Source organism: Brassica napus, chromosome A8 (assembly GCF_020379485.1).
Source record: "Brassica napus cultivar Da-Ae chromosome A8, Da-Ae, whole genome shotgun sequence".
Taxonomy (NCBI): Eukaryota; Viridiplantae; Streptophyta; class Magnoliopsida; order Brassicales; family Brassicaceae; genus Brassica; species Brassica napus.
In genome coordinates, this window is record NC_063441.1 from 19,394,466 (window position 1) to 19,411,461 (window position 16,996).

The 16,996-nt window shown below is 35.9% G+C and overlaps 4 protein-coding genes, 1 long non-coding RNA gene and 1 other non-coding gene across 7 annotated transcripts; 4 read left to right on the plus strand and 2 right to left on the minus strand.

Annotated features, from left to right (window-relative positions):
• Positions 1–271: 271 nt before the first annotated feature.
• Positions 272–2,190, plus strand: LOC106434206 (UDP-glycosyltransferase 85A5-like). The gene is made up of 2 exons (XM_048738042.1): positions 272–863; positions 1,041–2,190. Exons 1-2 carry the CDS (start codon positions 347–349, stop codon positions 1,964–1,966), a joined length of 1,443 nt encoding a protein of 480 aa, XP_048593999.1. The 5' UTR covers positions 272–346; the 3' UTR covers positions 1,967–2,190.
• Positions 2,191–2,703: 513 nt separating this feature from the next.
• Positions 2,704–2,788, plus strand: TRNAM-CAU. Its single transcript is given in 2 exon segments — positions 2,704–2,741; positions 2,753–2,788. It is a non-coding gene; the product is annotated as a tRNA-Met (tRNA).
• Positions 2,789–2,968: 180 nt separating this feature from the next.
• LOC106425910 lies at positions 2,969–4,235 on the plus strand. Its single transcript, XR_007315467.1, has 2 exons — positions 2,969–3,745; positions 3,850–4,235. It is a non-coding gene; the product is annotated as an uncharacterized LOC106425910 (long non-coding RNA).
• A 114-nt stretch (positions 4,236–4,349) lies between these two features.
• LOC125577147 (probable protein phosphatase 2C 9) lies at positions 4,350–6,015 on the minus strand. Its single transcript, XM_048738046.1, has 5 exons — positions 5,750–6,015; positions 5,399–5,632; positions 5,052–5,328; positions 4,800–4,954; positions 4,350–4,730 (listed from the first exon to the last, which is right to left on the minus strand). The coding sequence occupies exons 1-5, from the start codon at positions 5,783–5,785 to the stop codon at positions 4,593–4,595; spliced, it is 840 nt and encodes a 279-aa protein (XP_048594003.1). The 5' UTR covers positions 5,786–6,015; the 3' UTR covers positions 4,350–4,592.
• Positions 6,016–10,645: 4,630 nt separating this feature from the next.
• LOC106425943 (F-box protein AUF2) lies at positions 10,646–12,587 on the minus strand. Its single transcript, XM_013866655.3, has one exon. It carries the CDS (start codon positions 11,737–11,739, stop codon positions 10,780–10,782), a length of 960 nt encoding a protein of 319 aa, XP_013722109.2. The 5' UTR covers positions 11,740–12,587; the 3' UTR covers positions 10,646–10,779.
• Positions 12,588–13,994: 1,407 nt separating this feature from the next.
• On the plus strand, positions 13,995–16,968 carry LOC125577146 (putative RING-type E3 ubiquitin transferase C3H69). 2 transcript variants are annotated; one of them, XR_007315466.1, is made up of 7 exons: positions 13,996–14,287; positions 14,495–14,582; positions 14,657–15,342; positions 15,770–15,839; positions 16,108–16,396; positions 16,567–16,655; positions 16,744–16,968. XR_007315466.1 is itself a non-coding variant. In XM_048738043.1 (6 exons), exons 1-6 carry the CDS (start codon positions 14,277–14,279, stop codon positions 16,775–16,777), a joined length of 978 nt encoding a protein of 325 aa, XP_048594000.1. In that variant the 5' UTR covers positions 13,995–14,276; the 3' UTR covers positions 16,778–16,968. The 2 variants fall into 2 exon arrangements, 1 of the variants encoding a protein (XP_048594000.1); XM_048738043.1 differs by lacking the exon at positions 16,108–16,396 and having other exon boundaries at positions 13,995–14,287.
• Positions 16,969–16,996: the final 28 nt, after the last annotated feature.

Genomic DNA, 16,996 nt, shown 5'->3' on the forward strand with positions numbered 1-16,996 from the left:
ACAAAAACCACTAATATATCAGGTGGTTCTAGACCTAAATTTATTCCACGAAGTTGGGAGTTAGATAACCATTACTTTCACGAGTTATTACCTTAGGGTCACTAGTCTGAATTTTATTTTACACTGTACACTCAACTTGTACACAGCCATATTTTCTTTTGTGGCAGCATAGTAATCAATTTCATAAATATCGCGAGATCGCAAGTGACACGTAATTTTTCCACGTGGAAGAATCTAAAGTTCTCGCCTTCTCATGGTGGAGTCTTATAAAGTATAGCAAAATCGTTCGCAGATCACTCACATTCATATCCATCTTTCATCTCTCCTTGGCACACTGAGAAAAGAAATGGCATCTCATGCAGTTTCTAACGGACAAAAACCACACGTAATTTGCGTGCCTTTCCCTGCTCAAGGCCACATCAACCCGATGCTGAAAGTGGCTAAACTCCTCCACGCAAAAGGCTTCCACGTCACCTTCGTAAACAACGTTTACAACCACAACCGTCTCCTCCGGTCACGTGGGCCCAACGCGCTCGACGGTGTTCCTTCGTTCCGGTTCGAGTCTATCCCTGACGGTCTACCGGAGACCGATGGGGATAGGACGCAGGATGTCCCTTTCCTTTGCGAGTCCACCATGAAAAACTGTTTAGCTCCGTTCAAGGAACTTCTTCAGCGGATCAACGCTCGAGATGATATTCCTCCCGTGAGCTGTATTGTCTCGGACGGTTTGATGACTTTCACTCTCGACGCTGCGGAGGAGCTCAGTGTCCCGAATATTATTTTCTGGACCACAAGTGCTTGTGGCTTCTTGGCTTATCTATACTTCGACCGTTTGGTCGAAAAGGGGCTATGTCCAATAAAAGGTACGTAATGATATATAATCAGTGTTATGGTGTCAAATATTTTTAAAACCACTATTTTATTTGTAACAATTTTTTTTTTTGCTAGAAAATTTGTAACAAACTTTGCATATTAATACACTGCTTTCATATTTATTAATAAATATCGATTACTAATAAAATAGTGGTGGATTTTTCCAGATGAGAGTTGCTTAGACAGAGAAATAGATTGGATTCCAACGATGAAAAACCTAAGACTAAAGGACATCCCAAGCTTCATCCGTGCGACTAGTCGTGACGACATAATGCTCAATTTTTTTCTTCATGAGGTTGACCGAGTCAAACGTGCTTCGGCTATCATTCTCAACACATTCGATGATCTCGAGCATGACACCATACAAGCTATACAATATATTACACCTCCTGTGTACTCTATTGGACCGCTCCATCTAGTAGTGAACCGGGATATTGATAAAGATAGCGAGATCGGACGCATGGGGTCAAATCTTTGGAGAGAAGATACAAAGTGTGTGGACTGGCTCGATACTAAGGCTCCTAATAGCGTTGTTTACGTTAACTTCGGTAGCATAACCGTGATGAGCGCGAAACACCTCGTGGAGTTTGCTTGGGGCTTAGCCGCAACAGGGAAAGATTTCTTGTGGGTGATCAGACCGGACTTAGTTGATGGTAAACTGGCTGTTGTTCCGCCAGAGTTTTTGACGGAGACGGCGGATAGGAGGATGATAGCGACTTGGTGTCCTCAGGAGAAAGTTCTGTCTCATCCGGCGATAGGAGGGTTTTTAACGCATAGTGGATGGAACTCGACTTTGGAGAGTCTTTGCTGTGGAGTTCCGATGGTGTGTTGGCCGTTCTTTGCTGAGCAACAAACGAACTGTAAGTTCTGTCGCGATGAGTGGGAGGTTGGGATGGAGATTGGTGGAGATGTGAAGAGGGAGGAGGTTGACGCGGTGGTTAGAGAGCTGATGGATGGAGAGAAAGGAAATAAAATGAGGGAGAAGGCGGAGAAGTGGCGGCTCTTGGCGGAGGAAGCGACTGAGCCTAAGCGTGGTTCGTCGGAGTTAAACTTCGAGACAGTTGTTGACAAGGTTCTCTTAGCGCGTGGCTAGAGCGAGCCACCGAGCTAGCCTTTCATCTAAATCGAAGGAAGATTTGGTTTAATTTCTTCTACAGTTGCTTGTCAACTAAGCTTGACATTTATATATGTAATACTTATTTAAAAAATAATATGGCTTTGGTGACACTTATGTAATACTTATTTAAAAAATAATATGGCCTTGGTCATTTGCTTTTGTAAGAACATCTCTAATAAGATTTTATTATTGTTTATAAATTTTATTCTTAGAGTAAAATTATTTTAATACTACTTCAAAATCATTTAAGCGATTTGATAGTGGTTTTATTTTTTAATAGTACTTGAAAAATCATTTAAAAACAGAAAACTCTTAAAGTAACTCTACATATGAAATACTTTTTTTGCTTATAATTATCTAGAATATAATTTTGTAATGTAAGAGAAAATAATAAATTTTTTTTTACAAAATAACATATAAATTTAACATAATAATTTACGGTATGCAAAACTTTACCATGTATATTAATAAAAAAAAATCAAATTGTTATAACTTAACTTTTTATACATAAGTATCTTTCAAAATTGACTTAACAAGAAACTTAAATTTCACGTTAAATATATTGCGGGCGGCCCGCAACCTCTGTTGTCACTTGTCACTGAACAAACACCACAAGAAATATTAGCCAATTCACTGGAAAGTTCAGCTTGACGTCGACACAAAGAAGTTTGAATTAAGTAAAATAACTAATAAAGGTCGATACGAACAACAACGGGGTGGTGGCGCAGTTGGCTAGCGCGTAGGTCTCATAGCTATTGAGTGATCCTGAGGTCGAGAGTTCGAGCCTCTCTCACCCCAATATTTTTTTTCTATTTCCAATAATCCCAAATTCAATTCTCTTTATTTTGGCAAGAAGCTAATTTACATTATGTGGGGGAGTAAACCTACCTCGTCAGCGTCTTCTAAGCTCAAACCAAATGATTTTTAAGGAAATTTTTTTGTCATTTTTATGGTAAGAGAAACAGTCAAAGCATATGCAAGTAAGTGCACATGAGTAGATGCCAAGACCAAGTCGACAGCTTTTGAAAACTCATTAGTCATTACAATACGCCAACGATATGGGACTCTTTTATAGCCCACAATAACTAGATCCTACTACGTCGCAATTGGATTTGATAATTTGGTATAACCGGCTCAGTTTCAAATTCGATAAGGCCAATAATTCAGCGAGGTAGAGTTTAAAATTGTTCAAAATTTCTAGAAGTTTGAACAGTGAGTTGCGTATTTAATGGGTTAAATTGAAAAATCATTAGTTTAGGCTATTTATGTGTAAAACTGAAAACGTTGAGGTTTCATTTTATAATTTCAAAACTTGAGATCATTTAACTCACTACAAAAGGAAAGGCAAAGGTGGGCCACGAGTCCACGACGAAGACAAGCCCAAGAATAAAACAAAAGGCTCATCTACAAGTGTCTTACCCGCGCAACGGTAGGTCGTGTTTTGAAATCAGAGAATGGAGGAGTCAACAAAAGCAAAGGACAGATGACGTCGGAGTGACAATGGGGTGAAGCTGTACGTACAAACAGATTTTCAGCCATTGATTCTTTGAATGGAGTGTTGTGATTGAGCCATCTGTCTATGAGCTCTAGCTATGGCTTTCAAGATTGTGTATAAATTAAATATGAACTCTCTTTGTAAACGTTTTTGAGTTAAAAGAGGAAATACAATTGAGAGAAGAAGAAGCAGCCATGGAGAAGGACAGAGAAAAACAAATATACTTGGCGAAGCTCTCCGAGCAAACCGGACGATACGATGTATTCGATTCTCACAAGATCTCCTCTCTTTACTGCCTTTAGTATGAAACATGGAAGCATTTGTACTCGATTTAATAAAGGTTTTTTTTTTTTTGGTACGGTAGGGTGCTGTTGCCGCTGCAGAGACTGGTTTGGCACCCACACATCCACTTAGACTTGGCCTAGCATTGAATTTTTCTGTTTTCTACCATGAGATCTTAAACTCTCCTCAAAGATTTGGAAATTATTTTAACACTTACAACATAATAATCGCTTGTGTCACACTTTCTCAACAGTTTGAAACTATGTGTTTGTTTTGTACAGTGCAATCCAATTGACTAAGCAAGCATTGGATGATGCAATCGCTGAGCTTGAAAGCCTTAACGAGGAACCATACAATCTCCTTTTTCTTACGTTGAATGGTTTTGTATCTGTAATCTTTTTTTTATCTCAAGTCTTTCTTGATGTTGTTTTCCGGTCATTGACGTTCTATAACATAAAACATTGCCTATCTCCAACTCTCTCCTATGATGTTTGATATAATCTGATTTTATCACTCAGTTTTGTTGTTGTATCTCCTTGCAAGTTGCAAACCTAACCCTTCTTTGAAGGATAATAATGACAGTTACCTACAACAGATCAACCCCAATATTTATAACAGATCCAAAAAGTACTTCCACATACCATTCAAAATAGGCCTACTAATATTATTATATCACGATTATTAAAATCAACAAATCAAATCCCCATCACCCCACCAACTCCTCTTCAACCACACACAATTTACATATAACAACGAACGCACTTTAGACCGGTCCAAACCGGAACCAAAATCATCCATCAGAGTCAGAATCAAATCCAGAGTTTGTCATCTGAAACGGACCACGACACAAGAAATGTCGTCTTTACTCTCTCTTCTCAACGCTTCAGCTGTTAGCTCCTTGGCCGCCTTCTGTGGATCTTTCACCCTTTTAGCTATCTCCATCGCCTCCTCATTTGTCATCACCTTCACAAATTCAAAATCAGTATTTTTTATAAAAAAGAAAACATAAACAGATGCGATTAATTAATTTACCTTCCAAATGCCATCACTAGCCAGGAGAAGAACATCCGTCTGGCTATCTACAACAACATCTCTAATGTCAGGCTCTGAACTCAGATGTGTCTTAAGTCCCTTATCCCCAAAGGCACGAGACACAGCTAACTGACCATTCACCCGAGGAACATCACCTATTTAATTATTATTAATCACAACAACTCATTACATACACTACTGATCAAATAATTGTTACTCAACTCAAAGCAGATGACTTCTCCTCTATTTTACCTGGTAGATTGGATACAAATCCACCTCTATCCTCAATACTCGACCGTTCCGCACGTGGCTCATGATCCGTACTCATCTGCACTGCCCTACCTCCTCTAGAAAGAACCGCTCGTGAATCCCCAACGTTAGCTACCCACAGCTTCCTCCCGTTGATCAATATAGCAGTCACAGCCGTGGACCCGCCACGTCCCAAGTCAGAGCTATTCGAAAGAATGGCTTGGTCCGTCTTCTCGTAAGCCTTTGCTATAGACCTTCTTGGATCAACCCAAAACTCTCCCTGAATACATCATGATCAGTGGCCACTACTACTAAACACAATCTCTTTTAAGTAATAATCACTTTTGTACCTCCTTGAGGATGTTGGAGAAGAGGTGCTTCTGCAAGTAGGCAGGGACAGTGTCACCCATGTGACCGTCGTAGATAGCGAACAGACCTAGCTCGTGGTCTTGGATGTTGACGAAGTTCGCGACGTGATAATCCTCCATGGGATGGTTAGCTTTGCCTTTCACTAGACTGAAACCGTACTTGATCGACCCTTCGTCACTTCTTCCTTTACCAGATGATGATTGTCCTCCCACAACCTTGTAAAGGAAAAAAAAAAACAGAACAGAGAAAGCTTTAACCTTTTTACTTACAAAACGACAAATCATAAGCAAAGGAAGGTTCTTTATGTTTTTGGAAGATCTAATCAACTTTACCTCGGAAGGGGAAGTGAAGCAACAAAACTTTCCCATTTGAGTCGAAGAGATTTTTATTCTAAATTTAACGAGAGAAAAAAATCTGCAAAATTCAGGAAGAAGAATCAAAAGCTCGAGGGAGGAATCATCATGAAGCGGCTATGAAAGGGGAAGAAGCAAATCGAAAAGGGGGAAAATGAAACCCTAATTTTGTGTTTCAATCGGGAGGGTGATAAATCTACAAAAGTAAGAAAAGTCTTCGCTCCGACCAAGTCTTCGTCTGTGTTATGTCTTTTTCCTACGCGAAATATTTTTTTAATTTATATATTCAGTAGTCAAGACAAACGAAATTTTGTATTGAGGGCTTCATAAATATTAAATATTTTATTTACTCCCCCGTGTTATGGAATCTTCACATTGTGACCAGGAAGAATTTTCTTGGGTGGATGTTTACAAGAGATTAAATCAATGTTTTGTTAATGAATTGGGTTTACCATCCATATATGGATTGGCTTACCTTACACTAATTTAGGGTGTAGAGATTTACAATAGAGGAACTTTTAGAACAAACTAAGAGAAAACAGATAATACGGGCCAAGCTTAAGATATATGTAAAAGAAATTAGAGAGAAAGGACATGGAGCAAAGAATTGTAAAGCATTTAAAGTTAGTCTCGCCTTGGCATGTTTGTCTAAGTTGACTTCCTCTTCCAATCTCTTTAGCTATCTCAATTCTTTTGTATATAGTGTTTTTACTTTCAGGAAATCCAAAATTTTCCAAGATTTTAAAATATATTGTTGAGATTGGATAAATATGTCTCAAAAAGATCATAGAATACTAATTCTTGCCTCTTTCATGAGTTACTACTAATTCTCTATATAGTACTTATTAAGCCAAAAAATGTAAATCTATATATTGTTATTGACCCATGATTATGTACACGGAATATTATCCAACAAAAATATCTAAAACTGAAAGATTGTATATAAGTACGTAGACCAAAAAAAAACTTTTGTAAAATGTGAATCTAATGTTTTCATTTTCACGCAATCAATGCATGAGATTAGTTGTTTCATAGAAAACTTTAACTTGTTTATCAGATTTGAATTTTGATGGCATAAAGCAAAGTCATGAATGATCGCTGCTTCCTTCAGCTGTTGACTAGACTAAACCGAAATCAGATACCCTGGCTCGCAAGTCATCTCCCAAAAGAATATTTGGAGGTTTTAAATCTCAGTGTATGTAACTTCTGTTCTAGCGAGATAAGGTGTGTATCTACAGCTTTATTTCCTGTTATTAGTATCATCTGCATAATTCCAAATATACATCCAGTTTTCTTGTAATCCTTCATGTCACTGTCACTGCAATAAAAGAGATATCATTTGTCACAGAAACCAAATATAATTAAAACTGTAAGAAATTATTGAGAAAAAGTAAAATTCCATAGTTGCTTATCTTCTTCAAAATGCAAAATAATAATTTTTTGTTGATAATCGAAAAATTAGGAGGTTTCATTTTTTTCCTAATCTAAAATTGGAAATTTCTAGATAATAAATCACTGTCATAATCTAATTTTGATAATCAATTAATAACTGAATCTTTCGTAGCCTTCAAATCCACAAATTTTCTTCTAAAAATACTATTTTTTTTAGGTTTGCTTTTATTTTGCTTTTATTATGCTTTTATTTTGCTTTTGTTTTGTTTTGTTTTTACTTTTATTTATCGAAATATGTGTTTTGATCAAAGTTGTTAGAATGTTTTTTATACATTATTACTATGAGATTTCCTGCACCATGCGCATAAATAAATAATATTATTTTATTTTAAAATTATAATTTACATCTCAACATTATTAATTTTATATCTTAACTTCAATATTTTTTTAAATAATGTAAATATATTTTTATAATCTGATTTCTTTTGATTTTGTTTAACTATTTCAATTTGATTTGATTTTAATTTTAATAAAGTTAAAATTACATTTTATAAAAATATTTTTAATATATTATATTATGTTTCATGATTTTTATATTATATCAAAAAATATATATATATATATATAAATTCTAATAATATTGGATTGTTTGTTTTAGTTAAAATATGCTACTAGAAAAATCTATTGTTACTTAACCTGACGAATGGATCAATTTAAATAAAATTTAAATTATTTAACTATCAAAAAATATTTGATTAATTTTGTTTTAGTTTTGAATTTGTTGATGCAAATTTAAAATTAGTTTTGGTAAAATATATATATGCAAATATGATATTTAAGTTGACGTAAGAAACTACATTTATTGTTTTATTTAGCTTAATTTAATAGTGATATATGAGTCATTAAAATTTTAATAATTTTACCAAAAATAAATATTTATATAAAAAAATCATTTATACTGATATAGGAGCTAATAGTTATTACCAATTTAAAAAATATTAAAAAATATAAATATTTATATGAAAAATTGTACATGTCACAGTTAGTTAAGCACTATATCATATGTTTCCAAACCAATGTCTTTTTTTTATACTGAGATTAAATGTGGTGATATACGTATAAAAAATATCACGTTGCTTTGAGATGTCTAGTTGTTACATTTCTGCAACTTGGTTTTTCCATCTCCACTAACCAAATGTGATGGTGTTCAATTCACAACTAAGAAACTTTTGATTAATGATTTATAAAACTTGGAGCTTTGTGTTAAACAATTCTTGAAACCTTACTTCTGAGCATTCTCTGAAAATTCAACAAATTTAAGAAGGCTAAGATAACATGCATTCTAAGAATTCAACATTATCTTTGTATTATCGGTTACTTCCGCTCTGTCATGTCTCCATAACAGAAGTCATTTTTCTAATCACCAGATAGTAAAACAGAACTCTTATTACTCCAGGGAGCAAAAATCCTATCCCAATACCAATCCAAATGAAAGATTGTCTCGAGATAACCTGATCCTTTTCAATCTGCGGGTTGCCTTCAGCAAATACAACCTCTTTCCTAAACTCTATAACTTTACCATGCAGGTCATTATAGGAAACATCAAGAATGACCAGCTTCTTCAACTTGGTAAGAAGCTCGAGAGGGATGAAGCCGGTTAGTCTGTTATGTTAAAGATCAATCACACTCAGAGAATTGAGCTCTGCGAATCTCAGAGATATGATACCGGTCGTATTGCAGTTTATTAATTTTATGGTCGTGATGATACCATCTGTACAGTTGATCCCGTACCAGTGTTGACAAGGATCACTTCCTCTCCAACGCTCTGCAAGGACACGCGGAAAACCAATATCTTCGGCTATCGAAAATAGAGTATTGACTCTAGGATCCGAAGAATCCAAACGTCTCCTCAGACTCACACGGGCCACCGTGACCACATACAAGAAACATATTACAAGGCAGAGACTTCTCAACTTCGCTAGTTCCCGTCTCAAACTCATATCTGAACCAGACATTGCCGGATTCAACACTTGCCGGACTCAACACTTGCCGGACTCAACGGTTATTGCACTTATCTCAGACTCATCGTAAGAAAGAGTTGTCATAAAGGACGCAAAGTATAAATAGTTAATGAATAGGTCCACAATCATATACTAATCAATAGGTCCACAACAAAAAAAAAACATATAATTTCACAACAACAAAAACATATAATTTCAACTAGAAGACATACACTTATTATCTTTTTCAAAAAGCTAAATAGTGATTTTTCTTCTGTAAATAATCTAAAAAATATGTAGTTTCTAGATTTCATATTCTAATTTGATAATCAATTAATGACTTAAACTTTCATAGCTGTCAAATCCACAATCTTTTCTTCTAAAAATATTTTTTTTTTCTTTTGTTTTGCTTGTGTTTTGCTTATATTTTGATTTTGCTTTGCTTTTATTCATCTAAAATTTTGTTGTGATCATGTGTCAATGAAGTTAGAAGTGAGGTAGACGAGGGGATCTGCTTATGAGGTTAAGGTGAAACTACTGAAGATGCTTTATGCTTGGCCAGTGAGATGAACTGTCATACTTCTCGTATCATCCATTTTTATTGTTGAACTTTATCTAGTGGTCATATATGTGTCTGGTTGAAAAACAACATTTGCCTTGTTTTCGTATTTGTTTGAAAAACAATATGTGTATTGTAAAAGTTTATAAATTTATCGTATTTGTTTACCATAAGTAAAATGATTGTTCTACAACAATTCATATTTTCATATTGTTGTAACTAATGTTCTTGCAAACATATGTATGTGAAGAAATCGTTGTGAAACTGACTACGATTGCAAGAAGAAATGATCTTTGTTGTGTCTATCAAATGAACCCATACAATATCATATATCTACATTCATCAATTCTACACTAAATAACAAAAATGAAGAAGCATAACACACATACGACATGTTGATATCTCATTTAGGATAAAAACAAACGAAATTGTTTTTGAAGGTTAGAAATAAAATCAACTGGCAATACTTATATTGGTCCAAGTCCTTTTGAACTTGGATGAAGTATCTCAACATGTCCATTGGGATGATGCTTTTTTCGCTCATTTCGAACGAATCCCACTTTAGAACCGATAAAATAAACTCAAACGAATTGCAATTTTTATTTGTTTTTAATGACTTTTACATTCTATAACAAATACACAGATGTAGTTGAACGAATATTCTTAGTTAATAGTGATCGAACTCGATTTCTCATTAATTCTGTGGATCGAATGCATAGAGGTTTATATAGTAGTATAGTATAAGCTTACTTGTGCGTGTGTGAATCGTAACTGTACATCAATACATGTGTGATCATCTAAGGATGTATGTACAGAGTTTGTTGGTAGCAGTTAGATATCTACAGCAGCTTCATGCCATAAATAATTTCTCTTTTCTTTTTTTTTTATCACGAGAGGATTAAAATCCGCATATTCTTCGAAATATTGACCAAAATGGTATGATAATAAGTCGAGAACGTTGAAACCAACTTTGTACAGTATAATATTTAAACATGCGCACACTGCACACGTTCAAGAAAGAAAACAATCTCTTACAAGGCCCGTTATTACAAGCCCCATCAAAACGAATTCATATCTAAGGTGTTCTTATTACGCTTTAACAAAGCCGCGACCGCTTCACCGTACATACAACTCCCAGCGAAAGCCTCCGTCGCCAGCTTATCATCCCCGACGTCGGAATATTCCTCGCTCGGCCTTACAATCACGAGCGTCGCGGATTCTAAACATATACCACTCTTTAGCTTAAGCGACGGCGCGTGTCTCATGCTCATCCTCACGCTCGGGACCACACTCCTCTGTTTTTTCTCCACGCGCTCCTCGAGTTCTTGATCACGCGCGACCTCCGTCTTTCGAAACTCTCTCAGCCCCTCGGATTTCATCACCACCGTCCCTTCTCCTCCTCTTTCATGCATCACTAAGCTCTCCATCTCCTTGTGCTCCTTCACGACTTGGCTCATCAGGTGATGACGTGTCGACGCGGCCATCAACGCCTTTATCGTCCACTCCACGCGCGTTTTCAGACCAGTCACGAACTCGGCGTCTGACTCACCGTCGGAGGAAGACACGGTGGAGGCGGAGCGAAACGCTACAACGACGCATGTTTTGAGAGTTTTACCAAAATCTGCTTTCCATTTAATTCCGGCGCCTTTCTCCGGCTTTGCATCGCCGCCGAGAAGCTCCACGTCAAGATTCTTGATCCGGTCAAACCGGGAGAGAAGCTTGGAAGGGATAACCGGAGAAAGATTTGTGGTTGGGATTGGTTTAGCCGGTTTAGAAAACAGAGAAAACAAACCGTGAAAGGGTTTGCATACAGATTTAAAGAAGTTGCTGACGGGAGAATCGGGTGGTGACTCGGTGGTAACGACTTGGTCGAGACGGAGGATGAGTGACTCGGACTGAGGGACGAGCGAGTTGAATCGCTTAGAGAGGGAACTGCAACGAAGCAAGGTTTTGACGTCGCCGACTTTGTCCAAGATATAGACGACGATAGGATCTGGAAGTCCATCAAAAACGTCCATCTTTGCTTATAACCTTTGGATCGGAGAAGAGAGTTTGTGTATTCAAGTCTCTCTATGTATCTTCTCTTACACTGTATCTATTGAGTCTGGAGTGTGAATAAGAGTTTAAATAGGAAAGAACACGACGGCCAAACACATAGGAAAGATTATTGTGGGACCTACTTGCCGGCTTGTAATGCTATTTTTATTGGTATAATTAATATCAAAAAAATACAATATTCTAAAAACCATTTGTTGGTTTGATTTTGTCAAAAGTGTTGCATCGGACGGTCTATAACCGTTGCTTGATCGACGCTCCACGCAGCTTAAACATTTGTTTACCATAATCTTGATCCATACCCGAAAAAATTCAAGAAGATTTGTAATGATAGAATCTTCTCTAATGGAATCATTAATGACAACTATTCGTCAATCCAATTATTTAGTACATGTAAATTTATTGAAGTTACTTATTGCAAGCTATCCAATCGGTTTATTTTCATGTTAATCATATCCTAACATAAGTCCACAATATTCCATGATTAACACAAACCAAAACAATACAAAAAAGCTTCCCAAGTTTTATGTACGACGTTGCAAAATTGAACTCTTTAGCATTCGTAAGGGTCACACTCTGTATATGATTATAAAATACATTCACATAAATAATAGAATCAAGGACATTTTCGTTTTTTAATGAGGGAAAATATTAGCATTAAAAATTGAATCTAAAATAGTATGTCTACAATTATCTTATTATGAATGGAAAAGTTCATGATCAGTGATGATTGATCATTAATTAACATGTCCAAAAATATTTAGATCATTACATCACTTTCATTGTTAAAAATAACTAATCAGACGGTGGTGGTCTAATGACTTATAAAACACACAAAATATTACTTTCTCCGTTTTATTTTAGTTGTCGTTTTAGGTTTGTGCACACAAATTAAAAAATATATTTAATTTTGTATATTTTCAATAGAAAAACATCATTACCTATACACCTAACTATATTTCAACCAATAAAAAAATTAACCGAGAATTAGGATTAATAAATTTTGCCTTTAAACTTTAAAACGCCACTTAAGACGAATTGTTTTCTCCAAAACAATAAGTACTTTGAAACGGAATAAGTATTAGCACTATTTGTTTTGTTTTAATATAAACGAATTATTCGAAATAAAAGATTCTTTCTATCAGGAATAATATTCCAAGCGGAATATTAAATGAAAGGGTTTGTTGAATTCAAGTGTTGTAATTGGTTTTATACTCTAAAAATGGGATATGCTTTACTAAAAAATGATTACATTAATTCTGTTGATACTATTGTAATACCTGATTCCCTTTGCTATCAGAAAATTTAAAGAAATACATTTATTTTAGTTCATCTAGTACAAATTATAATAACAAATGATAACAACCCTAACATTTTAAAATGCAATACTAGTAATCTAAAGAAAGTGGATGGTATGAATTATACCCTTTTTTATTTCAGGTACAACCCACGCTTGAGAACGACTAAACTAATAGAGTAAGAAGATTTTAATCATTACAATAGCTTATTGAATATATAAATCTATAGAGATTCAATGAACAGCACAGCTAATATCAATTTGTAAAGTTTTTACCGGGAAAAGTCATTAACAGAACATGAAGTAACAAATTTAGCTTTGTAAATGATGACATTCAACATTATTAAAATTGCAAAAAGACAAATGTAAAATGTTAATTAAAATTAACAAAAGGGATGAACCGAATACTTGTTTAATAACATGCTTTCTTCGCCAAAGACAAAACTGAGTACTTGTCACATTGCATAAAAAATAATTTTTACTAATTTTACAGGTATATTCATGGTACCAGGGATAGTGGATTCGTTCATATAATACCATGGTTAAGGAACAATTAAGAAAGAAAAAAAACAAGATTGGTAAGTTCAGTTAAGTTTGTTATATGTATACATGATTCTTCACACTTTCTTGATCAGCCACAGGAGAATGTCCAACGGATTATAATAAGAAATTGTAAATATGCATAAAAAAGCGTATATATATATATACGTAGATATAGAGGAGTGAAATACGTGTATATATACTGAACATTGTAAACAGTTGTTAAAATAGGTTCTACAGCTAGACATTCGGTTTGAATCTGGCAACAATTCGATCATTCATCAAGATGGGCCCATTAGGTTATATATAGGATAATACTTAACTAGAGATGGGCTCATTGGGCCTTCCACATTTATTTATATATAAAAGATAAATAGGTTTAATGACAATCAGACCGCGGCGTTGTAGTAAGAGTGTACGGTCGGGATTCGTCTAACAGTTCATTTGTCGGAATTTGGAATAAGAAGAAGAAGAATCCTGAGAAACGCACCTTTTACGATACGCCGCCTTGTCTACGCCCCCCGACGAAATCGCCACCTTTTGTAGACTAACACCGTGTCGAAAGCTCAAAGCCAGAGCAAAACGGATCTCAGCTACCCAGTGACGCTGTCTCACTCCTCCGATTCAAAAGTTTTGCTCTTTTCTCGATTCCCGATCGTCCCGATGTCGAAAAGGTGCTTCCTTTACCTATTTAGACGTGTCTCTTCTCTTGCTTCTTAACGCCTATGCTCAAACTCCACGATATATAGACTTGTTTTGTTTCTTACTTGCAATTTGATTAAAAAAAAGTAATGATTTTTGAATGATCCTATCCATGGATTCATCTCTATGTATGCTTTCTCACTCCTTTTGTTTTTTGTTTTGTTTTGTGTCTCTTTTAGAATCCTTTGCAAGTTCTTTGCTCACGGTGCTTGCTTAAAAGGAGACAACTGTGAGTTCTCACATGACTGGAAGGATCCTTCAAACAATGTAATCTCTCTAATGTATATAAGATGAACCATCGTTCATTCATTCATTAACTTGAGCTTTCTTTTGTATCCAAGATTTGCACCTTCTACCAAAGAGGCAACTGCTCTTACGGAAGCAGATGCAGGTACGAACATGTCAAACCTTCTCGCCCTCCTCACCCATCTCCTGCTTCCTCTTCCACCTACCTATCTTCTCCCTTTGTTTCCCAAAGAGATTTAAGCTCATCACCAGCGTGGACTTTGGCTTCCTTAGACGATGAGGTCAACAACACTGACACAACCAAACCAGAAGACCAACCCATCTGCTCATACGCCGCAGCTGGCGACTGCCCACGCGGCGACCAATGCCCCCACATCCACGGAGACCTCTGCCCAACGTGTCAGAAACATTGCTTGCATCCCTTCAGACCAGAGGAGAGAGAGGAGCACAAGAGATCGTGCGAGAAGAAGCACAAGCAGCTCGAAGCGTTGAAGCTTAGCCAGGACGTGGAGTGCTGCGTCTGTTTGGAGCGTGTGCTCTCTAAGCCGACTCCTTCCGAACGGAAGTTCGGGATACTCACTGAGTGTGATCACGCTTTCTGCATAGGGTGCATCAGGAACTGGCGTAGCAGCTCTCCTTCTACTGGTATGGATGTCAACAGCACGCTGAGGGCTTGCCCCATATGCCGCAAGCTGTCATACTTTGTTGTTCCTAGTGTCATCTGGTTCTCAGATCCTGATGAGAAAAAGGAAATTGTGGATAACTACAGGGACAAGCTCAGGTACCATCACATTACATGCTTCATGAAACGTTTCTAAGTTCACTAGAAGAAACATATGCATGCTTATATATGTCATTTTAATTCGTTTATGTGAATGCAATAATTTTTTTTGGAGAAATTGATTAAAATAATATCCTAAGTTGGACACTATTTTTCGAAAATTCATCTAATGAAAAATACCATAGCATTGGGGTTTAATGTTTCGTGATTATTGTTTATGGTTTAGCATTTAGAAGGTGGGGTTTAGGGTTTATAAACTTACACAAATGTTTTATAAATTATTCTTAAACATTTATAAATGATTCAGGAGAGTTAAATTAATTTTTATAAAAAAATTAAGGTATTTATGAAAATGGTTATTGTAAATTTGAAAAGTGGTATCAATTTTGTGGTAAAATTGAAATTCCTCCTTTTATTTGTCTAACAGGTCAATTGATTGTAAGCACTTCAATTTTGGAGATGGGAACTGTCCGTTTGGAACAAGTTGCTTCTACAAGGTACTATCTCTAATCATGATTGCTGTTAATTTTTTCTGGTATTATGTGATTGCTATATTGAATCAGTTTTGTGTCTTATTATCTTTGAAGAGTGGTCACATTCACAAACATTTTGTGGTTATCTGTTTGAGTCACACTATAATCAATGGCCTCTTGAAACTTTAGGATTATACATAACTTGTTTGGGTTTGTAGAATTTTTGCCAACCAAGTTAAAGTCTTTTAGGAAGTTTGATTAGTCCTTTTATTGGATGTTATTGTGTTCACAGCACACTGTGAAGCCAGGGTCATATGCATGGAGACACCACAGGCCACCTCCAAGGCGTCCAAGGCCCACCTCTGGATCTAACTTCTCAGAGATTAATGCGTTTTTTAATATGATGGGGAACATAATGTCAGAAGGAGGGTATGGTCCTTTTGGATTTGAAGATTCGGATGATGATGATAATGAACTGACTTCAACGGACATGATGATGTTACTCATGAACTTGGATATGGACTCCGATGATGATGATTCCAATGAGGATAGCTATTAACGTATTTAAAGTTACTATCAAAGTGAGAGTCCTAGCCTCTTAGGTCATTATGGTTATTGATATGGTAGATGGTACTAGCCTTTGTTGTTTATATGAATATTTTTGCCATTGGAATGTAATATTTGATGATGGTGTGTTGATATTATATGGATGTACTTCTAAAACTCAGAAGGTGTGTGTGTGATTCTGCAGCATGCGTTTCATGATGGTCGGTTGGAGGAAGTGGTTCTAAGGCATCTGGATGCAGAAGATGGGCAGACTGTGATAGCTAAAGATATAAGGTATTGTTGGTGCCTTCCAACCACTCAAGTTAGTTTCTTGTTTCAGTCACTTTTAAATTTTAACTCTGCTGTGTTATGTCTTGTATAGGTTGTCTGACTTTCTTGAGAATATGCACATATGAATGAAGGACTCTTTTGGTACAATAAAGAACAAGGGCAAATATGTTATGATGAACCTCTCTTTTTGTGGGATTTTTTTTGTTCATTCATTGCGATTAACTGATTTGAGTTGGAAGATTTTGTCTTTGTGTGACCTGAGATGAGACTGACTCATTGTGTACTCATTTTTGTATTTATAACAAATATTACAACATGGAGGACAAAGTAGATGTCAAGATCAG